Genomic DNA, 25724 nt, shown 5'->3' with positions numbered 1-25724 from the left:
AGGGAAGAGAAGAGGACGCAGACAGGAAATGAAACAAAACGAAACGGAGGGGAATAGAGGCGAGGAGCCTGGTTTTGGAATGCCAAAAGAAGAGGCTCTACCGAGTGTTCCGTAAACGAGCGTCTCAGGGATATCTCGCGCGCGAGCTGCGCCGATTAGAAAAACGGAAACCGTGCACGCGCGCGCGCGCGGTTGTATAATTTTCCGGTTCTTCGAGAAGCGCGCGAGAAACTGCTCGACAAAAGAGGTCGCATTAGAAATTTTCTGTGCGCCACGAGCACGATTTTTCTACCACGTTGCCGTTAGGTTGCCGTTAGATCCGCGGAAATCTCAGTATTCATAATTTCGCTTCTTCTCTCCCACGCTCCTCTTTCCGAGGGATTTCGTAAGTTTAACAGGGACCCTGGCTCGCGCTCGGTCCCCACATTCCTCGGTCTCCGCGGCAGGAGCCGATACGTAGAACAGCCGTTGAAACCGTAATAGCGCCTAATAGCCCGGCCGCATGAACGTATAGCGGACCACCTAGCGTTAATCGAGCCGATCGAAACGTGTGCACGCGTGAAAAGGAAGGGCGTGAACCAAAGCGCAGGGTCAACGGTCTTCGCCACGGGTACGTCCGTTTAAGAGGCTCGAATGGAACGAATGATCGACCGGGCTCCCACGATGCCGATCATCGAGCCGGCGACCGTCGTCCCGCGAAGCGTAACCCCGTGACCGTCGACCCTTGTTAAAGCCACCTTCCCCTTACGCCCGACTGGGTCACGTATCGGGACGCTCCGAAAATCCAAAATCAATTCCGCGATCCGGTCCAGATAGCTGACGGCGCTCAAGTCAGTCCCGAACGGATCGTACGTTAAGAAGCTCGTCCACCGCGTGACTAGTGACAAAATGGAAAACCGATTCTCTCTCGAGAGAGGTCCGTGTCTAAGAGCAGGCAGAGATTGGTAATGATTATATCAACGTGTGCGGTGAGATCGATGTCTTTATCTCTCGCGGACGTGTAACAGATCAATTCCGCGATCCGGTCCAGATAGCTGACGACGCTGAGGTCAGTCCCGAACAGATCGTACGTGTCGTTGAAGCTTGTCGATCGCGTGACTAGTGGCAAAATGGAGGACCGATTCTCTCTCGATACTGCGTCGAAGAGCAGGGGGAGATCGGTAATAATTATATCAATGTGTGCGGCGAGATCGATGTCTTTATCTTTCGCGGACGTGTAACGGAGCCGCCATCGCGAGAAACACACACCGGGGAGAAAGCAGGACAAACGGAGAAAGAGACTCCGTCTGGCAAGAGTTATGACGGCTGTTCACGTTAGCTCGTGGCATTGTGAAAACACACGGTGCCATGAGTCTGAGAATCGTGTTATCCGTGTAATATAGATATAGAAATATCGAAAAAATTACCCGAATTTCCTCGCGAAAGTGTCTCAGGAATCGACGTTTCTCCGTAGATAAAAGTCCCGTCGCTCAACCGATCGGGAAAGATTCGACGTCGCAGAAATTACATTATCCCGACCTGCCTGAAAAGATCCTAGAGCTTCGTCAATCGTGCGAAAGTAGCTCGGCAAGAACCGATTTCCCTTTTGATAATAAATAAGGATCCCGAGGAGCCGAAGGACGATACGTCGATCTCGCTAACCGAGGGAACTCTCTATGGCATTTCCATGGCGAAATCGCGCCTCCGGAGGAGCCCACGGTGAGAGTCCACGTGAAACTACGCCAATGCGGAAGAAAGACTCTGCGACACTCATCGCACCTTGTCGCGGAAGGAGCCTCTATCGATCCTCGCCGCGATATACCTAGGCGACAAGCCGAGAGAGGAAGTAGAATCGAAGGTGTATCGGCGAGATTCGTCGCTCGCTAAAAGGAGTCCATCCGGCGAGACCTAATTTAGCCCAGCTTGTCGATACGGGACACCCTTGCGGTCGGCGGTGTCCTATCGACGGCGAGATTAGAGCGGCGGTTTCCAGAGCGCGGCTGCGGCGATTTGCCTGCGAAAGCACTCACTTGGCTCGGATGCGCCTGGAGATGTAAACGAGGACTGGCGGACGAAGGCGCATTTCGAGGACAAATTGGAGCAATCTCGAAACGTATCGTCGCACACCTGCGCGTTTAACTCGGGGCGCCCGAACCAGTCACTCCTTTTCCGTCAGAACAAATCTGTGAAACCCGATTCCAATTTTCCTCGAGGAAAGATCGCCCTCTTATTTAGGACCTTGGGGAGAGTCTTAGGTCCAAGTTGATCGCGCCACGTGTAAACGTATTATCATAAATATACGCGCGACAATAGTCTTGTCCGCGGGAGAGGATTTATATTAGATAGTCGGATGGGCCAGAGATAATTGAACGACAAAGATAATCCGCGCGCGACACAGCGTTAATTAAACGAATGCTAATTTCTGAGCCGATACGCTGGCGCGAAGAGTCCGTAGCTCGGGTCTAATTAACGTATCGATCAAAACTGTGTTAATTAACGGCAGATAGACTACATCTGCATCGGAACATTCCCAATTAATCTTGGCGCGACGCACGCGGAGGGTCCGAAATTTTTCCAATCAACTTCGCAAAACGAAAACGACACTTCGACACGTCTTCATAGAGCACAGGCTCCATTGATCCTACCACCCACCCCTCGATCGTCACCGATCAGACCAAGGCGGAATATCTGACAACTATTTGCGATTTCGTAACGTTCGTCGCGATACCTGTCGCCGACAAGAAGACGCGGCGGAACTTGGCAAAATGCGACCACTTCTTCCATCGACGCTGGCGACGTCCCCTTTCCCAATATCACGCGTGACCGATTTCGCAACGCAAGCATGACTCGATTTATCACGGAACAGGGGTTCCGCTCTCGTCGGGGTCCAATATAGGTGCATTCCATCCAACTTGCCAGCCTCGCAACGCGATCGATCTCGCAAGGAGATCGGGGCATCTCGTCGACGCGACTCCTCCTCCGTCGACGGGCACTCCGTGACCGAGCCGCGGAACTGTCGCGATTTCGCGCGCGGTCCATCGACTGGTTCGCGTCGCGTAGCGATAAGCCCTGCAAAGATCATGCCAGCGGGACCACTCACCTTGACGAAATGCAGGTTCTCCTTGTCGAGGAGGAACTCCATGGACTTGTGGGGCCGCTGGTGGATGGCGGACGTTGCGGCGGACACGACGTCGTCGCGGGGGCTCCTGTGCGTAGCGCCGACGGGCGACTGGGGTACGTGGAGGGCGTGCTCGGGCCGCGGCCGCGGCGCCGCCGCCGAGGTGTGGTTGAGGTCGAGCAGGCTGCGGGTCTTCTTACCACCGGCGCCGGCGGCGGCAGCGGCGGCGGCAGCGGCGGCGGCGGCGGCGGCGGCGGTGGCAGCGGCGGCGGCGGTAGCTGCGGCGGCAGCGGAGACAGCGGTCGGGCCAGCGGTGTACGTCGTGCCGTTGTAGCTCGTGTTGATCACCGCCTCGTCGAGGTCGGTCTCCAGTAGGCCGACCGGGCGCTCCTGGGCGGCCTGCATCGCGCGGGCCTTCGCCATCTCGATCGCCGCCGGGTTACCAAGGTCCGTGGCGGCGCGTCGGCGCGACGCCGACGTCGACGCCGACGCTCGCGTCGTCGTGCCCAGAGCGGCGACGCGAGGTGGTTGCGGCGGCAGGGGCGGCTTGCTGGACACTGGTGCCCTCCCGTTGCTGCTGCAACAATGAACAGAACGTACACTCTTCAGGATAGTCGACTTGATCGGTGGCCGAGCTTGGGGGTGTCGGGGCGACTTCAACGACAACGCGGGTGGTTTGACTTGATATACGAACTGCCGGTCGGCAATTTCACCGCGCCACGACCAGGACATCGCGAATCTGGGAAAGAGCCTGGGTACACGAGCCTGATGGACGAGCGAGACCAGCTAGCGTGCACGACTGGTCTTGCACAGCGCCGCGCGTTACACCGACGTTGCACGGGATAATTGGATATCGGCCGATTGCATCAGAGTTTTAAGAGTGACCCTGATACGCGCACTTCGGTGGGGAAGCTCCACGGGCCGATGTTGCGTGTTGCAATTTTACAACTAACTCATCATCTATAAGTCCCAATGACGACCTAGGCACTTAGCATCTCTCGAATGCCAGGTGTGATACAACGAGAGAAGGAGGATCCTTGTTCATAGCTAAATCGTCCGTCGCGTTAAATTAAAGATATTGCTTTTCGCATTCTGTCGCGGCTCATGGAAGATGATTGCTTCATTAAACCGACGTATTAGCCAACCGCGTTAAAAAAAAAGCAAGTCACGCTACGCGAGGCATCGCAGCTCCCTGCGTTTCCGCGTTTCAGCGGCCGGATTGGCGGCGCCGAATAGGAGCGTTTTCAGTTTTTGATCCGCGAGCGCGGCGCCATTGCAACGCGATAATTGGAAATTGGCGTTCGAGCGTATTTTACGCTGTCGCAACATCATCGGTTTTCGATAGCGGACAGTTGGCGGCTGAGTGATGTGCCCTCTTTTTTTCGTCATCCCCTTGACCGAAATCGAGGACATTAACCCCTCGCCTTCGCCGGGGCATCCCGCTTAATCTGATTTGTCCGGCGAGGCTGACGTATCGCAATTATCCGGTTGGGGCATCGCGACAAGCTGATACATCGTAGAAAGCTAAATCGCGATAAATTTGCCAACGGGTATACACATCGCTCCTCAAGTTTGCGTCGTTAAAATGTCAATGAAAAGCTCGCGCGCGCGCGCTGATCGTCGACCGCTGGCCTCGGGATATTAATCACGGGAATTAAAGATCGCCGCGATTACGGCAACTTTTACGCGCGATAAATTACGCCGACTTTCGCTTTTCCACTTCCGATCCACGGGGTCCGGGATTCGCGAGAGACAGTGGCCGGCTTTATTGAGTCTCCTACGGCGGGCATACGGCGCGCCGATAAAAGCGCGACTATATATCTCGGCGAGGGGAGGACAGTCATTAATGAGACACTTTCTATCCGCTGTGAGCGCAGCCACCTAGATAAGGAGCTGGATACAGCGAGCCACTATTCCGAGCTCCTCGGGACCTCGTTACATTACGAATGAGTACGAAGCCGCAATCTGTTGTGAAGCTGTCCGGGAGCTGTGATCTGTTACAGCCGATGATCTTTGACCGCGAGTTTGCGCGATTACAGAATAATCAGCGCTAAGAGTTCGCTTTAGTATGCCCGTACGGGGGGATAATTAGATCGCGAGTTTGATTAACGAGTTAAGCTCCCTTGGACGCGTCGCGTATCTGCGGAGCAATAAGCGGAGGATGCTCCAAATCAATCGGTGTCCTCCCGAAAAGTATGACACGGAGAATCGATAACCACACTATCGCGGCTCGCTAACAATAAGAATCTCCAGGAGAGCCGAGGCGACCCGCGAAGCGAGACGCAAATGGAATTACGACGCGGAAGCCTCGTTCGCACGTGACCCAGCGACGCGTTGCGGCGCGCTCGTCGGTTTTGTTATCGCCGCATTGCGTGAGATCATGTTTATAAGCGCGGCCCACGACGATGGGGAATCATCGGTCTCTAAAATTAGTATACAGCCGATCGTGAAAACAGCGACGGGTTTCTAGGCTCCGGGAACGAGCTGAGAACTCGCGCGCCGAGTGGATACGCTTTTCCGATTTCCGCAAGTGTAGACGCCCAGCTTAATGCCGAAGCCGCAGCAACGATGCCTAAAGGCCCGAACACGCGAAAAAAAAACTTAAGCAGTAAGACTTAAAACTTAAGAGAAATGACCAGTGGCTGTCGAGAACGCGAGCAGCCATTTTGAGACTTAAGCGACGCCGAAAATTTCGATTGGTTGAGATTCTTAAGTTTTAAGTCTCACTGCTTAAGTTTCTTCGTGTGTTTCCAGCTTAAAGACCGGATCAGATTAGCAATTGTCGACTCGAAACGAAGCTTAGCTTAGTCTTAGCTTTACGCGCGGGGCAAACAGACAAAGTGAAGGGGTGGGTTATTAACATTCCACGTGAACGAGCAGACGACGACGCTCGAGAAGGAAAATTATATACGAGATGCCGTACTTTTATCGACATTAATTGGTACCTAATAAGATTTGATATCTCTCTCGAAAATAAATTCCGTAAATTGCAACGACGCCGTCAGGCTAAGCGGAGGTCTAATCCGCGCGAGATGCGGCCTTGCGATACGACGTAATAACTCCCGGCGACGACGGAACGCGGCTGGAAGCCGCGCCGGAATGGGCGCGGGAGCGAGCTTAATTGCGCCGTCGTTAAAGAGTCGGCTAAATGGTAGCGTTTGTTGCGTTTTCGAGGCGGCGGAATAAAGGGGAGAGGGCGAAAATGGACGGTCACCGGAAAAAAAACCACGGGCCAAAGATAAGAGAACACTACTGGTCCTTTTACGCGACGACGAAGAAGGGAGTAAAAAGTCCCGAAGGGGAGGGGACAGAAACCCCGCGACTAGAGTCCCGAACGTGACGTTGAACCCGTCTCGAACGCGACTTCCGGACTCTCTCCAGCCGGAATGGAATAAGATTAATATAAGCTGACTCTCTGACCGGCACTACACCTACACACGTGTGCAAGGTGTATATTTAACTGCGGCATGGGACGAGCGAGCGAGTCCCGGCGTTTGCGTCGCACTAAGTCTAGATATCTAGGAATAGCAAAATATCTCCGTCAGTCTCGTTCGAATATTCTACAAAACTCGGTGATTAGAAAACGAAAGAAAAAAACAACTAAAAAGCCGAAAAACGCCAGCCTTCTCCTATCAAAATCGGAAAAAAGATTGAAATAAACAGTTAAACGAAGAGACAGTTAAAAAGCGAGATAGCGTGTGTCGCTTTTAATTGCGTGACATGAAAAATTAGGAATGAAAAACCTGCTCTGGCTGCACTCTGGGGGGAAAAAAAGGCAGTTAGCAACCCACTTTGGGGCCCACAATTAGTAATCGAATCATTTGGATTCTTCGTAACTCTAATCTTTCACGAAGTTTATCCCGCGTAACTAAAAATCGCAATTAGCTGTTCTATCCGTATCCAAGATTTTGAAGTAACACTAACCAATTCTCTCAATTAGTTCTGTCGAGGCACGCACTTAAGAGGCACGAACCGAAATGTTAAGTTGCTTAACTACAAAAGAAAAACGGTTAAAATTTTTCCCAGAGTAGAACAATCCAAATAATTCGACTACTAATTGCGGGCCCCGGAATGGGTCGCTGTCTTTTTCTTCCCAGGGCATAAACTGCCCTCGGTCATTGAACCTGTCGAATGCTGGCGAATTATGATTTTTCTGGAGCTGAGCGTCGGGCGATACTTTTCACGACCAACTCCAATTATGTATCCTCGCGTCCTCGCCAGAGAAGCGCTCGACCCGCAGATACCAGCTCCGCTTGCGAAAACTCGAATGGCGGCGGCTTCCTAAATTACATCCCGCAGCTTACGATGATGATTCATCGTCCCTAAACGCGAGCGAGCGGGCGTGGGATATTGGCCGCATTCTGTTTAACATCTCGTCAAACAAACAGAGAAACGCAGCCGCCGAAAATCCCCGGCGGGCTGTAAATGAGGTAATCCTACGCCGAAGTATATTACAAGAGCGTAGAAATAAAATCCGAGATGGAAGTCCGTTATTGCAGGCCCGTGTCATAAATCGGAGAGACGGTTACACAATCTCCGCATAAATTATAATCAACATATCGCTTGCAAGCATTAATAAATTAATATTGGCGGTCAGCGACGCTTGAGGAAGTTGACGGGCTGATTGGAAGGATTATAAATCGGCGATCTTAATATTCAACGTCAATTATATCTTCGAGGCAGAAGCTACCGGCGAAAGTTACGCGAGAGAAATGTTAGAGAATCGCCCACGGCTTGAAGAAATAAATAACTTTTCGAAACATTCTACATGACCTAACTGAACGCACCACGTTCGTGGCTCGTGTGCGAGTCAGAAGTTAAGTTAACGTGCTGACGAAAAGACAGCGAAGCTATTTCGTGCTGGAAAATAGCAGCCGCTCTCCTTTTTCTTCTCGATGGAACTCTTTTCGGCGCGGCACGAATCGAAACGAAAGACGCTGCTTCGGCGAAATTTAAGACGATAAGGCAAATGTTTGTTAAAGGCGAAGCGGAGAGGAGGTATCAGATACGTGGTTCCCAGAAGAGCGATCTTGATTGGCGGTGAATAACACGTAGGCCAGTGAAAATACTCGCGGCTACGACGGAGGGAAAAAATTGCCGAGTGATCGTTATCGATCGAAATCGCGGCACCCAGATCCGACTGTATAAAAATTAATTAAACCGTTTTAATTTTAGAGTCCCTCGTTGTTCTATGTGTAAACAAAACAGGCGATCGGAGCGTGAAGCTCGAGGGAGACGCGCCGCGACTCGGGAGGCAAGAAATATGGAATAAAGGCTGCTGGCGGGGAGAAAGGGGGGGGTCCGTGTTATAAAATGCAATTAGGTTGCATTACGCGAGAATGACGTGGCGAGACGCGGGGTGAGAGTGAAATTTAATTAAGAGAGCCGAACTGGTTTCCGCCGCTGCTGCTGCGCGCGGAACCGGGCCAGCACCGCTGATCTGTCTCACGGAGAGAAATGATGCGGGGGGGGGGGAGTCGTCGGAGTCGTCGGGTGGCAAATTCCCGTACGTGAATCAAGTTACATCGATTGGCGAAGTGCAGGGCGTCTGAGGTCCGGAGCGGAATTAGACGCGAGCCGGCCGAACGAGCACGGACAGTCCCCTCGAGGGAGGAAGAAACGTACGTGCTGACGGGCGATTGCGACAGACGAGCGATGGCGGTGTGGGACGAGATGAAAGTGGAATTAAACAAAACTGTGAACGAAGCGGTTTGCTAACGCGCGCGTGGGACGGTGGAAGCGAAGGGATTAAACAAAATTGCATCAAGATATTTAGAAGGGATTTGCCTCGGGAGAAGTGATTTTCTCGACAAGCAAATAATAAGTTGAGTTGCAAAACTGCGGTAAAAAGAAGCGATGGTACCGGGGCTATCAGCCGGAGATTGCTTGACGCGCGGCTAACAAACGTGATCGATAGCGGGACATGTGACCTACAATAAGTTTCCAATGTAAATACTGAACTTTATAGTTCGAGACTGACACGCGACACACGTTCGAATACTTTATTTATAATGCACATCGTGCGCGTGACGAACGAACGTGTATTACATCGCGTGGTAAAAACGCATCGTCGTTAATAAAACGATTGGAAAAGCCCGATAATACGTGAGTTGCCGAAGATCTCTCTATATTTATATACCGCGCAACCCAACAACTTGTTGCTCGCGGATATCCTAGCTCGAGACACGGCAAAATAGCGGTGTCCCGCGTCAAGAATAAATATTTATCGTTGTCTCACTTATTGAAAAGCAGAATAAACATAGCAGCAATTTTGACGAGCGCTGTAGCTTTCGGTTATTCCGAAAGTCACGTTAACGTACGCCATGATTGTCCTCGACGATTTTTTTTTTATATATATAATGATAGACCAGCGAATATCTAACGGAACGTCTCCACGAGTATATTCCACTTAATTTTACGACTTACCTGACACTGGAGGCGCTCCTCTGAATGTCCACATTGTTTCTCCTGGCGGCCTCCTCGAGAGTAACGACCTCCTGCTGGCGTCTCCTCTCTTCCTCGGGCGGGTGCAACGGTATGATGATGTAGTCCGGCTCCTTCTTCCTAGCTGTGGCCGGCTGTTGTTCCTCCTGCGCTCTCGTCGGCTCGGCGGTCTTCTTGTGGGCCTCGGAGCGCGGCACTTTGGTTCTACCGCTGAACCTCAGCCTGGAGAACCTCTGCAGAAAGCCGCCTAGACCGCCCTTCTTTCTCTCCTCGCTCTTCATGGCGGCGGAGGACGAGGAGGACGGTAGGGAGATTGAAGAGACCGCGTAGGTCTTCGGGGCAACAAACGACGACCGTTTCACGCTCGCGACGCTCGCGTCCTGCTTGTTGATGCTCGGCGCGCGTTGCTGCTCGTCGCCCTGACGTTTGCCGCGATCACCACCGCGATGATTCGTATCAACTGCCGCCACGGCCACCGCGGGCTTCCCACTACTACGTTCACCGAGTGAACCCGTACCGCCGGGTGGGGACTCGGAGCCAACACCGCGGACACTGTGTCCCTCCTCCTCTACCTCCTTCTTTTCCGCCGCCTCCATTCTGTCCCTCGTCTCTTCCTCCGTCTCCTCTTCGTTCTTCGTTGTCGTTTGCTTCTCGATCACGACCCTCCACAGACGTTCGCCAGCGCCTCGATCGCTCGAGCCAGGGCTGCGGGAACGATCCTCGTGGTCCCGGTTCGATGACGCGCTCTCCGAGTTCATTTTCCGTTCTTGAACCCTGCTCTCGTCCGCCTGAGGACACTTGCGAGGAGGCTGCGCCCCTCGCTCCGAATAAAACTCGCCGATGAAGCTCTTCTTTACGTCCCCGGTCTCTTCTTCGCCTCGTTTGACGGATGATTCTTCGTCGACGTAGGAACACGTCGTCGAGGAATTTTCAAGGACACTTTTCAATTGGGTTGGCTGCTCCGATTCGATCTTCTCGCGCAAAACGACCCTATTTTCAAAGCAGGATGCTCCTATAGGTTTGGTTTCCAAGCAGGGATAATCTACCTCGTCGTCTAGCAGCCGTGGACTCAGTGCGCTAGCATCGCCACAGGCCGAAAATGGATCCGAGTTTTTTTTTATCTGACCGAAGAACGAGTCGTTCTGCGGCTCCTTCGGCCGGGAGTCCTCGCTGATGTTCGTGTCGGAGCCCATTTGGCGCATCACGTCGGCGACGTTTAGCTTCGAAGAGCGCCCGGACGCAGCTTCCTCTAATTCGTCGCACGCGTCCATCCGCTGGAACGCCGCTCGCGCGCTCTGCGTCGCCTTGATGTAGTCGCACTGCTGCGCCAACTCGTAGCTGGCATTGTTCAGAATCCGCTTTCTCCCAGGGGAGCCAGCTCCGTCGCGAGCTTCGTCGTTGAATTTCTTTTGGAAATTTCTCTCGTCCACCTCGAGTTGCTGCGCCAGCTCGTAACTGGCGTTGTTCTTCACTTTTCGGCTTTTCAGTCGACCGGACGGTGTTCGTTGAATCGTCTCCATCGCCAAAATGGCGGCGTTCGCCACTCCGGAAGCGGCCGCTTCCTCCACCTCGCGTTTAAACTGCTTGATGGCTTCGTCGAGGTCGTTCTCTGTCACCATCGCCATGTCCAACACGCAGTTGGCGCGATCCTGAGTCTTCACCGTAGACGTAGTCTTCGTTTGCTTGTTGCGCGTCTGCTGCGTCTCGCCCGCGCGTTCGACCTTCGTTCGTTCTTCGTTCTCCTTCCCGCGGTCCTCCATATCGCCGTCCATGAGCGCGCCCTGGGCCGGTTGCGTCCTGACCGAGCTGGTCGGGACGACCTTCGTTCCCGCTTGCGTTTCATCGGCTTCTGCTGAATCCGTATCTTCCTGCGGGCTCTTCAGGGTCGCGGCCTCGTCGCCGGGCGCGGTCTCCGCCATTTCGTGACCGTTCATCTCGTCGTCGCACGTAGCGGCGACGCCGCAGAGATTCAAGTCCACCGGCACGCTGGCCACCCGCGTGTAGTTCTCGAAGAGAGAAGATGTCGACACGTAGGAGGTCGTCCTCGAGGCGCGAAGACGAGACGGCGAGCTCAGGCCGCTGCGTGCTGACTCCTCGACACCGTCGAGCAGACTGGGCGCGCTCTGCGACTTGTCCGTGAATCTAAAATTAAAGCGCTCCTCGTCGCTCCACCCTTGGTGTTGTTGTTGGCGGCGACGACGGTGGTGGTGGTGATGGTAATCCTGTTGATCGTACTGCTGCTGTTGGCACTGCTGCGGATGCTGCTGCTGCTGCTGCTGCTGCGGATGCTGCGGATGCTGCTGCTGCTGCTGCTGCTGCGGATGCTGATGATGATGATGATGGTGGTGGTGGTGATGATGATGCTGCTCCGCACCGCTACCGGCTATATTTAACCTAGTCGTCTTCTGGCCGGACTTGAGCTCCAAAAGCGCGTCTCTCTTCGTCTCGACGCCGATCTCCCGCAAGTCGATCGTGTTCCGATAGTCCAAGGACGTCGCGTACTTGCCGGACTCGCCGTACAGCAGTCGATCCTCGAAACCGGTCGTCAACCGGGAATCCGCCTTCGCTCGGCTCCGTTCGTACTCTTCGAAATCGTATTCATCGTCCTCCTCTTCGTCGTCGTCGTCGTCGTCGTCGTATACCTCGTCCTCGTGCCAGAAGTCTCTGTTTCATGTAAACGGACACGGTCCGATATTGGAGAATCTTATTTCTGTCTTTCCCGCTATTCGTTCAGTACAAGTGACGAGATATCGGGACTTGATGCAAATGTTGATAATTTATTTAAAAACTTTGCGTTTGCAATATGGATTCCTAATAAAATTGAGCATTTCTTAAAGGACGCGTGGTGAATGCGAAACATCGCGCACTTAAGAAGCAAATGGCGGTGATCTGGCGATTCGGTAATGCGTTTGTGTTTCAACCGTTTATAATATCGGCAGTAAAGTCAAGGTGGTCTTCCTCAGGGTCGCGATTGCATTTAACTTGGCCGTAAAACGATCGTCACGCGGAGGGGAATTCGGGAATACGAGTGCCAAGAAAACCAAGAACCGCTCAACACCCGGCACGAACGGGTGTGAACGCGCAAACGCACGTACATTGTTTAACCCTTTTATCTTCAGACTGCAGCAGAGAAATGAACTGCGTTTTCTAATTATTTAAGATATTAAAAAAAACAAATTATTTCGACGGATATGCAAACTTTAATAATTAAGAAATCATCGGGAAAAACGTCAACTGCGTTAATGATCAATTAATTTTTAATAACTCGCTTGAGAGTTAAAAATTTTAAGTATATTCTACGATGGGTGTTCAAGGGTGAAACTTAGATGAAATGAAAATAATATACGAATAATGTTTTGTCGCAGAAGGACATGGAAGTGTTTGTCTTACGGATATCCGCGATACGCAGAAAAATGCACTTACCGCCAGTCCTTGCCAACTAATTCGGGAAACAATCCATGATTACAATAGTCGGGTATCTCTATTCTAGCGACGCGTGTAAAAATAGGCGGGCGTGTTAAACAACGCGTGCGCGTATGCCAAGAATAACAAACGAAAGCCTTGGTGGCGTCTGTCGGAATTGCGGGTGGACTAACTGCGTTTAGACTGACTGTACACACGAGCGGGGAAAATTGCTCGAATAACGTAAAATGTATCGAAACTTCAATGAGAAACTTGTACTACCCTATTATCCATTGTATTCCTGTTGAAACTTAAGAGTAACCTTTCTATCACGCTAAACTGCAATATATTTTTTCAGATTCAAATAGAGATTTTTCACTGTGTAAGAGATTCTTTATTTATTAGCGGGGGGGAAACCGCTGGACCAAACTGTTGTACACCAATGCTGACTAATGTCCAGTGGGCATCACTTTATCTTATTTTATTTTTATAATGCCGCAAAAATGCCTAGTAATGCCTAGTAATGCCGCAAATCCGTACACGACAATGCCCTCGGCGGTTTCCCCCTCGTTTATTAGTCATCCTAACGCGTAAGAGTCCAGATTCAACCTACCTGGGACGCTGGTTGTTTTTCCTAATATTCGACAGATCAGCACCCCTCTTCAGGTACAAAGGCGCGAAACCATTCGACATGGACGCCTGGCCGAAGCCCTCGTCCTTCTGGCACGTGTCGAGACTCTCGAAGCTGCGGTAGGGCCTGATCCTCGGGAAATGGTCCACCGTGCTGGCGAAACCGTTCGGTAGCAGCCTATCGTAGTCCTGCTCCAGGCTATCGGGCGAATCGTTCTCCGGATGGGAGGCGTTCGACCGGTTCGAGTATTCCAGGGAGTCGAAGCTGTAGCTGGAAGGCGACAGGGTGGCGCAGGTCCTCTCCAAAGATTCGAACTGCAGCAGCGAGCTCGATCTGGAGGAGGCGGTGGACCTGGAGGACCTCGGCGACGCCGGGTACTCGTCGTAGGCTACTTGCTGATGATGATGGTGGTGGTGGTGGTGATCGGCGCCGTGGTCGCGGCGCCGTCGCTTCTTCGGCACCACCGAGTTGCATTCGCTGCCGCTACCATCCAGCCGCTCGTCTTCCGAGAACAAGGCGACGCGATATGAAGATGACGTCGACGTCGGCGATAACGGGCGGCACGCGAGGACTCCGTGAGAGTAAAAGCGAGACGAACGTGCGCGAGCGCACGGCCTAAACCTACTTTACTCGGAATCCAGATCTCGCATGTTACTTTTAATTCCGCGAATCTCGTTAGGATAGAGACGTGGTGGAATCCGATGCCCGACGACCCACTTCGTAAAATCGAGCCACGGAAGTGAATCCAATGTAACGGTCGCCACTTTCGCCCCGTGCGCTCGCATACGCGCGTACACGTTGCGACGTCCGTCAGGAAGCCACGGTTCATTCAACCGGAAGCAGTGCTTACGGCATCACGCGCGCTGGTCACCATCGGTTGTCAACCAGGTCGTAATTGTCGCGCGCGCCGCGTGATCGAACCGCGTCGATTATCTATCGATCCAAGTGCGACGTTACGTAAGACCATGTCTCGTCTTGATATGCACGTGGTGCATCGCCACTCGAACTTTCGCGGTTAAATTTTGCCGAAACGCGGAATTTAGTCGCTTATTATGCACGCAAGCTTCTTTTCAGTTAAACTAATACTGATTTGAGTTGTTTCAATCTTTACACTCTCCTTAGAAATTGTTTGTTCTTTATATCAGTTTCATGTAAAGTGAGTTTTATTGTACACAGACTTATTTAATTATCTGCGCTCCGAAAGCTCGGATCCCGCTTTTGGCAACAGCCATGTAATCAAGCGATCTCAACGTCGAAGCGCCGAGTATATTCGCTCACGGTTTAACCTTTACAACTCGATTAAGGAACACATAAGTTGGATATAGGTATATCTTGTGTACAGTAACGCTACTTCGATCCAGCGCGATACGTTCCTCGGCAAACAGAACTGGTAGGAATATTGCATCGGCAGCGAAAGGTCGCGCGCGTGCTGGGATATAATTCCGCTGGTTATATTTGTCATTTCATCGAATTCCACCAGTCCGCATCTTAGGGCGGATAGAGAGAATAAAGGAGTACCGAGCTCCGTTTCCATTCTCCTCGGAGCGTGCGTTAAGCTGCATTTCGAAGTCGAGGTGTTCGGAGTTTACTCATCCCCCTCGCATCGATTTCAAGTGGACTTCTTGTAAACATTCTACGCCCTTAAGCACGAAAGATCCGTTGCAACGAGATAAATGTACACGCCCCTACGCACTGCAACCGTACAAGTTGGCCGTTACAATGGCTGCGTGTTCAAAGGCGCGTTCAAGAGCGTGGGTGGGGAAATGCCACTGACTCGTAAGCCACGGATCTTCCGTTTGAATTGGATTACGGTAATTGCGTTAACAACAATTTCAAGTGTCGGCAAAGCTTAAGATAAAGTCAATTGGATACGACAGAAAAAAATTGCAAAAGTAGACGTTTTTAGTTTTGGCTCTGAAAGTCCGTTTTATGTCTTTCAGCTGCGCCGGATTCTTGGCGCATGCCAGTAACACGTATTGAATCGTAATTTACATCGCTTCGCGCAATTCGGGTTTTCCGAAGGGGCAAGGGTAAAATCAGATTTTATATTCGAGTGATCGACCTCCCCCGGTTTTGGATGGCATAAGCGCGACGGAGTAATCGTGCCGCATAATCGCATGTCCGACGTAATCCCCGGTTCTCTAATGAGTCGGGAGATTAGGCTGCCGGGAGGAAAGAGAAAGTGGAACGATCGCGCGTGAACAATGCCTGACTCTCGCGATCATAGCCGCGGGCGACGAAGGCGTTGTTCACAAGATCGCCCTCGACGCGCGACTCCCCCGCGTGATATCGATCAAGTGATAGCGCGACTGCAATGTATCACCGATGTTATGTCCCCCCGTTAAGAGTTGCAGCTCTTACCCGCCGATCTCTGCTTCGTCTTGATGTGGATCACGCTCTCGGTCTCCGAATCGGATCCCAGCCAATACGTCGTTCCGCTGCGATCCGAGTCGCTCTGGAGATCGTCGGACGTCTCCTCCAGGATCGTTTCCAGAAAGTCGATTTGCTGCACTAGCACCGTATCTGTAAAACAAAGCGTGCCCGTCGCATAAGTACCAACTCGTGAATTAATGTTTAGTGTCGTGCGGGTTCGATAAAAAGAATTTGACGAAGTGAAGAAATTAACAAGTACGTCAATTTTAACTTAGGGTCCTTTAAGATATAAAATCAATTTAGAAATTAAAGAGGCCGTTTAGGACCGGGCATAGGTGTAAGTAGCCAGTTAAATTAAATTAATAAGACTGGTATGTAACTGGCGCACAGGATAAGAGTGGAAAGAATACGGTATATGGATTCACTTATTAATTTAATTTAACTGGCTACTTACACCTATGCCCGGTCCTAAACGGCCTTTTTAATTTCTAATTGATTTTAACAAGTACGTTCCTTCAGGTTGCCAGTATTAATAATAAAATTTCAAATTTCAATCGACCTCAGCCGGCCACACTTATTAAATGTGCTTTCGCAACATTTCGACCTTTGGTTCAGGTCCTTATCAAGTGGGATCTAAGAGTAAGTATTTTACATATAAATTACGCGAGAGGTACACAGGCATTGCACAGTATCGCAGACTAATTATAGGCCTATCTTGTTACGGATTTCATGTCAAATACAGGTAAAACCGCATCTAAGCGGAATAGAGTTCTGTGATAAGAACAAAATTCACTGACGTCCCGAGGGGGAAACCGCCGAGGGCATTGTGGTGTACAGATTTGCGGCATTACTTGGCATTGCTAGGCATTTTTGGGGCATCTTTGGGCATTATAAAGATAAGATAAAACAAGATAAATAAGATAAAATAAGATAATAAGATAAAGTAATGCCCACTGAGCATTAGTGGGCATTGGTGTACAAGATTTTGGTCAGCGGTTTCCCCCTCGTGACGTCCGGAGTCAAGGGATAGTAAGATCAGGAAAAAAATTAAATAATTAATTGGAATTATACACTGACAAAAGAATATCTTACTCAAGAAAATTATTCATTAGGTGGCTCCTAATAGCTTATTAACTTAAATTAAAAAAATAATAAACAAATTAAAACATGCATTTTTTAAATTTAAGTATTTATTAAATATCAAACGGTAGATAAGTTTAAATTTAAAAAATTACTCTAATTCTATAAAATGTTTACTAAGATACAAGTTTTACAGCGAAGAAAATTTGATTTCTTTATTTGACCAAAACAATGATTTCATTTAATAAATAGTATTCTCTATCTCGTGAAATCTTTATTTAAGTGTAGAAAATGTAATGATTTAAATTAATTTACTTAATATAATACACAGATTTACTTGAAATTTTATTTTTCTATTTAAACAGAATAAATATTTACTTCAGTAAAGAAAATTAATTTTAAGTAAATCTATTTAGGTACTCGGTTTCAAAAAAATTTTTTGTCAGTGTATGGAAGCAAAAAAAATGAATTGGAATAATCCGCGTTTCTCCGTTCATTATAACAAAATTTACAGTATCTCATTTATCAGGTATACAGTTCCTATTTAATTAAAATCAATCAGAATATGTACTTCCTTGTACACGTACTTTAACAGTCGAATCACGAGGGACTCTCAAGTTTAAGTTCCACGCGCCGCATGCATTTTCCGCGCGCATACGAATTCAACGGAGCGTAAAAAGTGTAAACTCGTCATTTGTGCCTTGTCATTTCGTCGTCGAAAGTGCGGCAGCTGCCTGCCCGCAGAAGCGCGCAAGCGAAATTCTTAACGAGGGGTCGTGACTCACTCGTTATCGACGAGTGCAACCATTACGTTGGAAGATAACGTAACTGGAAGGTCGTCCACCTCTCGAGCTTTCGCCGTCGATCAAAGCCGGTTCGAGGCATTTCGGCACTGTGCGCGCACGAGTTTCCGACAACCATCCTCTGTTTCCTTCAGCACACGAGGTCGACCTTTCCCTTACGATTCCGACATAGCGCACGCTTCGGGGCCCAATTCTTGTTAAACGGTTACTGGTTTATTAAATTCAACGAACTGTCACAAATACTTACAGATAATTAATGATAATATATTCGACCGAATTATCGCCGGCCGTTAATATCTCTAAATAATAGAAAATAATTAAACCAATCAAATGTGAATAATCACAATATACCATTTTCGGCCACAGCTGGGCTCTTCGCAGCCTGATAATTCTGTGCGATAATTTTGCGTACTCTTTTTAAACCCCGCAAACTGCGCGCCCCCCGAAAAATATTTTCAGTATATATCAAGAAAAATAGAAATGGTATATACGTTTATACATTTTTAAAATAAAATTATTATATACAAAATAGAAAAGAAATATATTACATGTATTTTTACCTGCTTTTACAAATATATTTGTTTCCATGGGGGTCGACTCGGTCTTAAAACACAGTCCTTATCAATTGGAACAGCAAATCCGCGTACTTTAAAGGCCAGTTTCACGAACGTTGGTCAACTGCTAGCCGAAGGTTAATTAATTCTCTGTCCCTTCTTAGATAATAAGAAAAAACTAGCCCTGAGGGCCGGTTAACTGTTGATTCAGTCGACTCCCTATCTCTTTCCATCTTACTATTTAAGAAGATGGCAGAGAATCAATTAACCTTCGGTTAGCAGTTAACCGATGTTCGTGAAACTGGTCCTTAATCGATAAACAATTTTAATGTACCGCGCTAGCTCCGGAGCGAAACGTGTCTCTCGTCGAACGGCGAGGTAGAAAGCGCGGCGTGAAAACTTCTGGCAAGTGCAATGGGTTAACCGTCGTTAATCAGGCACCTTCGCACGAAAAGCGACGTACGTGCGGATGTAGGAACGCGAAGCGTCCGTACGTTCCTGCCTCCTTCGTCACCGCGCGATGAATGATGGCGTGAACAGTTAGACGCTCCTGGGAACGGGACATCGCATAGTTGCACGGCGTAGCGATGGAACACATTCGATGCACTCTAGCCGCGAGCGACTGTACTCGCTCCCCCGTGGAAAAGTCAAACGCTATCTTACCCTTTCATCTCGCCGTGATTGTTGCGTAACGTTACGCGCACGCGGTTGTAACATTTGCATCGCGCGATTCCGCGACATGTGGGAGTGCGGCGCGTGTCCGAATTCAAAATGTATTATATTTGCGCGCCGATCTCTCCGGCCGATTTCCGTCACGAGACGCGGACACACACGCGATCGTGGAGCGAGTAGCAAGACGATCCGTTAGCGAAGCTAACGAACGGTCGAATAGACGAGGGCCGGGGTCGAGGCTTTCCCGCGAGACCGTATTGTAATTTTCCGCAGGTGGGCGACGATAACGCTATCGAAATGAACTTTGCACGTCTGCACCGGATGTGCCTGAATGTGATCCGGCAGAGGATGAGGAATAATGCCTTGGCGCGTGGAGAGAATCGTCAACGAGAAAACTCGAGCTGTCGCGGGTCAAGCCGAGTGTTTCCTTTTCCATTCGTACTTAATTAACGCTTAATTACGCCGCAATTGTTACGTCCTCGCACGCACGCGGTCTCCAAGACAAATATAAACGGCCGAGAGGTACTCGAGAGACCAATGGGAAACATCAATCATCGCAGTTCGCGTTCAGTTATTACATACGCAAGTCGGAGGCGCGCGGCTTGATCGTTGTACGCTCTGAATCATGAAGTCGACCGATTAATCGCAATAATTACAAAGCCGGTTTGCGCGAGTGACGCAACGAAACGTCCGCGCGTGGATGCACCTGATTTCCGCCACACCCCTCGGGTCGCTGGGACGACGGACGGACACTCGGCGGAGAGATATTGCCCGCACGCGAGAAACTGCGTTTGTCCGTTAATCAGAATTAGACCGATGTCGACCGAGTCGTTGATCAATTTATGTCAATTTCCACCGATGCAGACTAACTTTGATCCCGGCTTAGCTTACTTTTTATCTTCCTCCAGGTTCAGGAATTGGGAAAACATAAAAACTTAATTAAAGTAGGATTAAAGTTGATATGCATTGGCAGAAATGGGCATTGGAGGGGAAAATCTAGCTAGCGGTTAATTTCGGGAATAACAAAATAGAAGACCCGCGCGGTTTCAATACAAAAACTAAGCTAAAAATTTAGTTTGCTTCATCAGAATCGAATTAGTTAAATTTAGAGAGAGGTGGTGTGTCCTCTCGTAAATTTCATACTCGGCCATCGAGTTGGCTGGAAAAGTCCAGGGGTTGGAAAAACCCATGGTAAATTCCAGTTTTTACCGTCCCGGATTTTATCCAATGGAATAAATTGGCAAAAATTATCAAACTAATACTTAATTATATTTATATTTTAAATTAAAATATATTTATATAAATATGAGTAATTTTTATAGCCTTTATGAGAAAAGATGTTTGTTTTAAATACCCCTGTGAAGTTAGCCCCGCATTATTTAAAATTTTAACTTTTTTTACGAGTTCCCTATAGATTTACAATAGTGCCAGAGTTCTTGATGGGTTCAAGAAATAAGTTCTGCCCATTAAAGACGTTAAAATGAATTTTTGAAAATGGGGGGCTAACTTTACGCAGCCCCCCATTTTCGTAGAAACTAATTTTTTAATGGAGTTCTGGATAGATTTCACATAGTTCTAGAGTTATTGATACATTTTAACAATAGTTCTGCGCGAGAAAGTAAAAAAAACGAAGTTGAAGACTCAAGAAACAGTACCCAAAAAATAGGCATAACTATAAAAGTATTAATGTAGTGGAATTTTACCATTAGGATTTTTTCGATGGAACTCTGCGGGGGCTACTGGGAACTCTCAACAGAACTGCCGGAACTGTTAAAAAATTTTCCTCCTTCGGAACTTGAAAATTTTTCGAACCGAAGGACGAAAAATCGCGAGAACTTTTTCTCGTCGGTCGTAGCGCATCGAGCCTTAAGTCCCAGTCTACAATAGATGATTTAAGCCCTAAGCTTTAAGAAATTGGCCAATCACGGTCAAGTATGAGTAGAATGCGCGACTGTGATTAGTCAATTTCTTAAGGCTGAGGGCTTAAATCTCTATTGTAGACTGGGACTTATAGTTTTCGAAAGAACTCGTGAGGGGCTACCCAGAACTCCCAACAGAACTGCTGGAACTGTTAAAAAATTTTCCTGCTTCGGAACTTGGAAATTTTTCGAACCGAAGGACGACAAATTTCCAAGTTCCGGAATTAAACGGAAAACTCGTGCGGTTTCAACGTGGAGGTCAAAACTGGTAAAAATTTCGTTCGTTTTATCGGAAATGAATTAGTCAAACTTCGCAAAAGGTGCGTCCACCCGTGAATTTCATACTCGATTATCGATTGCACGCACGCGAGAAACTGCATTTGTTAATTAAGATTAGATCAATGTCGACCGAGTCGTTGATCCAATTCGGAGAAAAATCTAGTTCGTAATTAATTTCATGAATAAAATGGGAATCAAACGGAAGACTCGTGCGGTTCCAACTTGGAGGCCAAACCTGGTAAAAATTTCGTTCGTTTTATCGAAACTGAATTAGCCGAATTTCGAAAAAGACGACACGTCCTCTCGCGAATTGCACGCTCGGTCGTTCGATGCCGCGGGCCGTCTCCTCCGAACGCGAACGTCGGACGCGGAATAAGATCACGCGTACCGATACGTCATTAAATGGAAGTGTTTTTAACCGCGAGGCCGGACCTCGTAGCGATTGCGAGAGCGGGTCGTCAGGCCGCTGAAACGCAATTTGTCTTGCACGAGTGCGGAGGCACGCACCAGTATGCAGCATCATGGCGGAGCCACCTGTTGCAGCCGCCTGCCTGTTGCCGTTCCATGACTAACGGACGAGAATAAACCGCCGTAAGCTTACATAAAAATAATCAGCCGGACTAGCGTCTTTCCAGAGACCTTCTAGCGGACGTATGAGCGATATCCGTGATGCACGAGCCCGAACGGGGAGGAGCCGCTCGGACTTGCCTCCACTTGGAGCCAACGCGTTTCAGGGTTTTCTGCATTCTTTCGCTTCTGATCCGGAGCCAGAAAAACGCGCCCGGTTGGCGGGAGGACAACTCCGCGATAACTCGAAAGACGAAAATTGCATATCGGGATTGAAAACGCGACGCCATATCCCGCGCAACGGGGCACCCATTTCGTCATTGCGAATAACATTTTATGGTACACTAATTTTAAGTGTATTTTACTTTCTATCCGTGGGAGATACAAGACTTTCTTTATTCCGAACCGGTCTCTCGGAGCGAATGATAAACTAACCAGAGCGGATAACTTTTCTCGCGCGAGTTATACTCGACCGATTCCCCGCGCTCACTCTCCATTTCTTAGCCCCGCGCGACTCGTCAGCTCGCCTCGCTCGCTAATCGATCCGCGTTAATACACGTGACGAGAAACTTAAGCCGCTTTTTTCCACGGTGTATCGATCAGTCATCGTTATTGTTGCCCGAGCTAATTGTAGAACGCCCGAATCAACCGTGCGAAATTCTTAATCTTCGCTAAGAGGAAAATTCGTTCGAGAATTCGACATTGAAAGTGCGACGGAGGGAAAAAGCGCGGCAGATTTGAATTATTAGAGGAAAGTCCGCTATTATGAGATAAGATTCTAATATGAGATAGCAGGTTTTCAACGTCCAAATTTAATCATACGAGAAACTTAAGCCGCTTTTTTCCACGATGTATCGATCAGTCATCGTTATTGTTGTCCGAGCTAATTGTAGAACGCCCGAATCAACCGTGCGAAATTCTTAATCTTCGCTAAGAGGAAAATTCGTTCGAGAATTCGACATTGAAAGTGCGACGGAGGAAAAAGCGCGGCAGATTTGAATTATTAGAGGATAGTCCGCTATTACGAGATAGGATTCTATTATGATGATATGAGATAGCATCTACCTATATGAGATAGCAGGTTTTCAACGTCCAAATTCTGCCATTTTTTTCGCAACGATCACACGATCCAACAATCAATTTTCCACTAAACAGATTTCACTCCAAGGGAAATAAATTCACGATGGAACCAACGGACGACGCCTATTAATTTAGCGGAAACTCCACCGTCTCGTATTAAGAGCCTGTCTCATAATAGGGGACGTCCCTTTGGTTATAAACGCGCAAAAATTGCGGAGGATCATTACTGTCGATCGTTGTTCGTTGCTGTCGGTTTTCCGCGCTTGCAATTTCAACGGATCGGACCTTGATCGCGAGAATAACCGGTCGTGGCATTGGTCGCGAGTCACATACGTTGGGAGGAAAATTTTTGCATCGTCCGCAATGACTTCTCGGAGTCTTCGCAGAATCGCCGCCGCCGCCGCCACGTCTACTACGCTCTAGATGTTGGCGACGAGGCCGATATCATTACCGCGATTTCCAGCGGCTAGAAAACGGATCGGCTTTGCATACAGATCGCACCGTTAATGACATGCCGCTTTCTACTTAAACGTGGGTGAGAGGCGAACGCCATCAGAAAAACCACGAGCGAGTAAAAATCGCGCGCGTCCTCGGACTTCCGTAAATGCCGTCGCTCGTACGGCCGTATCGTCGATCCTTAAGTCGACATCGTATTCAATTATGCGATCTAATGTATCACATATCCTTTAAAGTCGAACGGCACAATAAAAATTTTGTATGAGTAGCAAATTAAGGTATTCAGGTACATTTGAAAAGTTCGCGAAATCAAGTACAAAGAGCTTATCAACAAAAAGCATCCATATCGATACGCAAAGCCCTTAAATAAGCCCTTCTTAAGCACAGACCGCACTTGCAGTTTACTCCCGTTTAAAAAATCACGCAGATGCGTTCGTTGATAGATTTATATAAAATAAGAAAGTGTCTGATTGGAACTGTATACCGTACAGAAGGGCTAGAACTTCCCTTTCGTTCCGAGTGCCAGAGGCATAAAAGTATACCAACGAAAATTTATATTAGGGACGAAAGGGTTAAACGGTCTCCGTACGTAACGTACCTCTTACGGCTTACATCAATATTCAGAAATCTTATTCGCTGCAAAATGTTAAAAATCTTCCGGTCTCGTTTTGTTTTTAAACGAATGTTGTACGCATCGTAAAACATTTCCTTTCCCAAGCTACGCGACCATGATTTCGAATTGAAAGGGTTAATCGCTTAGCGTGACAGGCCGCGAACGGCGACCTAGATCGCGCTTAGATTTGCGTCAAAGAGTGATCTAACAGTATCCCGGGCTGTTGTTCTACGCCCGCTCGGAAATTCACACGCGGCAAGAGAGAAAGAGGAGGAGAGTCGCTCGTTTCTTTTCCGCGTTCGAGATTCCCCGGGAGATTATCTCTTGCTCGGCGAGGCAAATAATCGCAAATTACAAATATTAAATATAAACGTAATAACGAGGCGCGATGAGTGGTTAAGAAACATCTCATATCGAAATAAATTATCTAAACGTGTGTTAATTAATACAAGTGAAATTTATAATTAAGTCCGCCCGCGAGTGCGAACGAAGCGTATAACTATAATAATATCGCGTTCTGTGTGTTAGAGCTGGGCAAGGCCAGCGCTTTTTCGGCTCGCCGGCCACATTCGAAATTGTCAAGCCTCCCGCGGGCCGAAGCGGTCTTGAAAATATTAAAATTTATCCAATCTTCGTAAGAGAAAATACGAAGTTGATTGAACAATTATATTACAAAAGAAGAAATTTTGACATTGATAAAACCAATTTTTACACGGGGAGAATTTTCCTTCAAAATTTATCCTGAAAGTATTCGTGAGACACCGCGGCATTTCAAAGAACTTCACGAGAGTTTTTTTGAAATTTTACCATGCGTTTCGCTAGCAATTATACTTAGTGCACAGTTAAAAATGTACTAGTAAAATGTATGGTAAACTTAAAAAAAAAACTCTCGTAAAGTTGTGCAAAATCTTGTCCCACGATCACACGACATCTCCGGATAAATTTCAGGAGAAACTTCTCTCCGCGTGTAGGTTCTCTTTCTTTAACGATGGATCATTTCTTTCTTCAATTTTTTATTTTTCAAACTGTTCCCACGGCTGGTTGGCCTGCGTTGGGATACCGAACGCGAGGGCGCGTTAGAGGTGTCGAGCGTGGAGAGAGAGCGCGCAAGTGTGGAAAAAAAAACGAGAACGGGAAGAGAGCGGAAACGTACGAACCATTAGCCCGTAGATCCTCCAAGTGCGTCGGCTGAAACTGGGAGTGATGCTGAAGCTGGAAGCCGTAGGCCGGAAGCCAGGGATTCGGCCCGTTCACCAGGTCCATGTCGGCGGCGGACTCGACGCAGTCCTCCAGGGTCAAGGCCGCCGGGTCCTCCTCCTCCTCCTCCTCCGCGGCGGGGGTGACCGCGGGGGCGACGGCGACGCTCGCCGGCGTCAGCGTCGCCGTCGCGCTCGAATCGTTCCCGCTCATCGCCGTCGCGCGACGATGACGACGAGCCCTCCTCGCCCGGTCGTCCGCGATCGGCACCGACGATCGTTAGCCGCTCCGACGAACTGTGAACCCCCGGCTCCGGCTCTCCCTCATATCCCACGAGGGCTACGAGCGCGGCACCGGAAGCCGCGCCGCTTCTTCCCGACCGGAGGGGAGTACGGCGAACCGGCCGACCGACCGCGTCAGATTCGGCACGATTTCGGCATGTTCCAGGCACGTCGGACCCTCTTCCCTTCGGCCTTGCGCACGCTGGGAATGGCTGAAACGCAAACGGGAGCCCGATTAGCTTGATTGAGAGATTACGCTCCGGTTTTTCCGCTTAC

The 25724-nt window shown here is 49.0% G+C and overlaps 1 protein-coding gene across 1 annotated transcript in view; it reads right to left on the bottom strand.

The window, feature by feature from the left end:
* Nucleotides 1–25295, bottom strand: part of LOC105570622 — a 49394-nt gene extending 24099 nt beyond the window's left edge. The window contains exons 1-6 of the mRNA XM_012027966.1: nt 25128–25295; nt 15936–16097; nt 13557–14076; nt 9524–12205; nt 3433–3674; nt 3080–3324 (exon numbers count right to left, since the gene is read on the bottom strand). Of these exons, the coding sequence (XP_011883356.1) occupies nt 3080–3324; nt 3433–3674; nt 9524–12205; nt 13557–14076; nt 15936–16097; nt 25128–25233 (3957 nt within the window). The 5' untranslated portion in view covers nt 25234–25295. The remainder of the gene's footprint in view (nt 1–3079; nt 3325–3432; nt 3675–9523; nt 12206–13556; nt 14077–15935; nt 16098–25127) is intronic.
* Nucleotides 25296–25724: the final 429 nt, after the last annotated feature.

Source organism: Vollenhovia emeryi, unplaced genomic scaffold (assembly GCF_000949405.1).
Source record: "Vollenhovia emeryi isolate VEMERY1.0 unplaced genomic scaffold, V.emery_V1.0 DF939120.1, whole genome shotgun sequence".
Classification (NCBI taxonomy): Eukaryota; Metazoa; Arthropoda; class Insecta; order Hymenoptera; family Formicidae; genus Vollenhovia; species Vollenhovia emeryi.
The sequence above is the reverse complement of the archived record's forward strand: the minus strand, read 5'-3'. Positions and strand labels throughout refer to the sequence as shown.